At 34.7% G+C, this 2,800-nt stretch overlaps 1 protein-coding gene across 1 annotated transcript in view; it reads right to left on the minus strand.

Moving 5' to 3' along the window:
* Positions 1-400: 400 nt before the first annotated feature.
* Positions 401-2,800, minus strand: part of LOC106872490 (A disintegrin and metalloproteinase with thrombospondin motifs 1) — a 25,844-nt gene continuing 23,444 nt past the window's right edge. The window contains exon 20 of the mRNA XM_014919502.2: positions 401-1,436. Coding sequence (XP_014774988.1) covers positions 1,407-1,436 — 30 coding nt within the window. The 3' untranslated portion in view covers positions 401-1,406. The remainder of the gene's footprint in view (positions 1,437-2,800) is intronic.

Genomic DNA, 2,800 nt, shown 5'->3' on the forward strand with positions numbered 1-2,800 from the left:
TCTCTCTCTCTCTCTCTCTCTCTCTCTCTCTCTATATATATATATATATATATATATATATATTTACTCTTTTACTTGTTTCAGTCATTTGGCTGCGACCATGCTGGAGCACTGCTTTAAAGGGTTTTAATCGAAGGAATCGACCCCAGGACTTATTCTTTGTAAACCTAGCATTTATTTTATTGGTGTCTTTTGCCGAACCTCTAGGTTACGGGAAATTAAAAAACACCAACATCGGCTGTCAGCGATAGTGGAAACACAAAAACACACACACACACTCTGTCTGTCTCTCTCTGTCTCTCTCTCTCTCTCTCTCTCTGTGTCTGTCTGTCTGTCTGTCTCTCTCTCTCACTCACATGTTTACATACAAGTACAACCTGCATTATGCATTCTGTTTGTGTTTGAGCATGTGCACATTATTGTGGAGTTTCATAGATTTTGACTTCAAATTTGATCGATGGGTTTGTAAATTTATAAGTCCATGGGGTTGTGAATTCAGAGGTTTGTGTATATATGTATTTTCTTCTGCGAATCATGTGATATCATGAATATTTGCAAAGCACATATATCTGTGTAATTAGGGAATCCAACATAAGTTAGTAGGGACATATGTCTTTTATACATAATGTTCATATATGTTATGTAACTGATGTCTAAAGAAGAAATTATCCAGGTTGGAGGGTGGCAAAGTGGGTGGGGGATCATGTTTGAAATTTTGAAGTATTAACTGTTGCTTGTGCATATAGTGGGAGAAGGTTCAGACCAACCAGAACGTATTAAGAATGAATCGATACGTCTTGGATTCTCGCTAAATACGATTATTTAGGAAAAGAAAATAAAAAAGTTATAGAGCTTATACACTAGAACAGATCCAGTGGTGAAACTTAGAGCAAAAACTGAATAAAGGACAGGGACTAATACTTCTTCATATCAGTGAGATAAAATATTTAGAATATAAAACTTTCAACAATACAGACGAGTATTTTTGCATCCACGCACACGAATATTCTTACTTACATTCAGATGACTACATAAAAGTAAATGTGAGCATTCGTAATTATGAAATCCCAAATATTTCATTGTCAGATAACGATATCAGAAGAGCAATGTGTGTACATCAATAAAAACAAGACGAATAATAATAATCATAATAATAATAATAATAATAATAATTTCTTACAAAATGTTATTTGATTTGATTTACTCGAATTTATATATATATTGAAATTCTATTAGATTTATTTCGATTAAAATATTGTCAACAATATTTTCATTGCGTTATTCATTTTCTTCAAAATAAATTCCAAACTACACCAGTTGATGAATAGGAAATTATCAACAGTGAAAGCTTTAGGAGTTATGAGGGTGACTGGAATCACTTGGCGTACAGCTTGTAAATATTTTCTTTATCCTGAAAATGTCTGGTTCTCGAATTTCTGGAAAAGAAATATTGGCAAAATGAAACACAAGAAAAAAAAAAAGGTGTTAAATGTGACGTTGAAAACATTTCAGATGTTTTCACTGTAAATATTCATAGAAACAAAAACAATAAAAAACGTATCAAAAGCTGCTTCTTTCATCCATAAACTACGGCTCATAGTTACCATTTTCTGCCTTTGGACCCCTTTGATTTCTCTTTTACTTCACTGGACCCTCCAGAGCCATGTTTTAAAAAATCTTATTCTTTTAGAATTATTATTAGGAATTGTATAAAAATTGTTAAAAGTTTTTGTGTAATGTTGAAGTCTAACCAATTAATTGCAGTTAAAATTTAACAAGAAAATCTTATACGGACTCCCAAGGGCCATATGGACCCCGTTTGAGAACCACTGATTTCAAATTTGGTTCCTGAAAGTGATTCTTCTACCGTTAGAACAACAGATTTCCTTAGTTTGAACCTTCTCATTTCCTCTAATTGCATTTGGTTTGTCTTTACGGTACTTATATTGTACTTTCTTACGACGTTTCCTGCAGGCCAGCAGTAAAAGTCCCCCGCTTTTTTTTTTGTGTGATGGTTTTAATGGACATCAAAATTAAAATTAAGTGAAATCATAAGACTAGTTTCTCTCGCCACGTAACAAGGTTTCGTGAAACTTTTAAACGTTCAAATGAAAAGAAAAAATAAATAAATAAAATCATCATCATCATCATTTAATGTCCGTTTTCCATGCTGGCATGTGTTGGACAGTTTGACAGGAGTCGCACCAAGCTCCATTTGTCTGTTTTGGCAAGGTTTCTACAGCTGGACACCTTTCCTAACGTCAATCACTTTACAGAGCGTAGTAGATGCTTCTTATGTGGCACCAGCTCCGGGGCTTTTTGACGATGAGGATTAAGTTGAGCAAGCAACTGAGTACCTGTCCTGAACTGATGTGTAAGTGGCCGAGTACTCCTCAGATACGTGTATCTTAAACGTGATTCTCAAGTAGAATCCGCCTAACACGGTGTGACAAGCTAAGACTCATGAACTAACGTCCAATCCATCTGGCGGGCATCCAACATAATTTCCTTCGACCCAGTTTCATTCACATGCCTTGAGTGAATCCGAATAAAAGACACTCATTCAAGACGTCACGTAATGAATTTGAACCCGAGACCTCATGATTGCGAAGCGATCTCCTTAGTATTTTGGTTATTCTATGTGAAACATTTATGAAATGCTTCCCTTAAATACATCATTAAGCTCTTATAAAAAGGTAATTATATACCAGAAAATGTTGTCCTTAATATTAGAAAACACGGGATGAGCACTGCTGGAACGCATTTCATCATAACTCTACTCAATAGGGACATATATATA

Source organism: Octopus bimaculoides, chromosome 17, assembly GCF_001194135.2.
Source record: "Octopus bimaculoides isolate UCB-OBI-ISO-001 chromosome 17, ASM119413v2, whole genome shotgun sequence".
Lineage (NCBI taxonomy): Eukaryota > Metazoa > Mollusca > Cephalopoda > Octopoda > Octopodidae > Octopus > Octopus bimaculoides.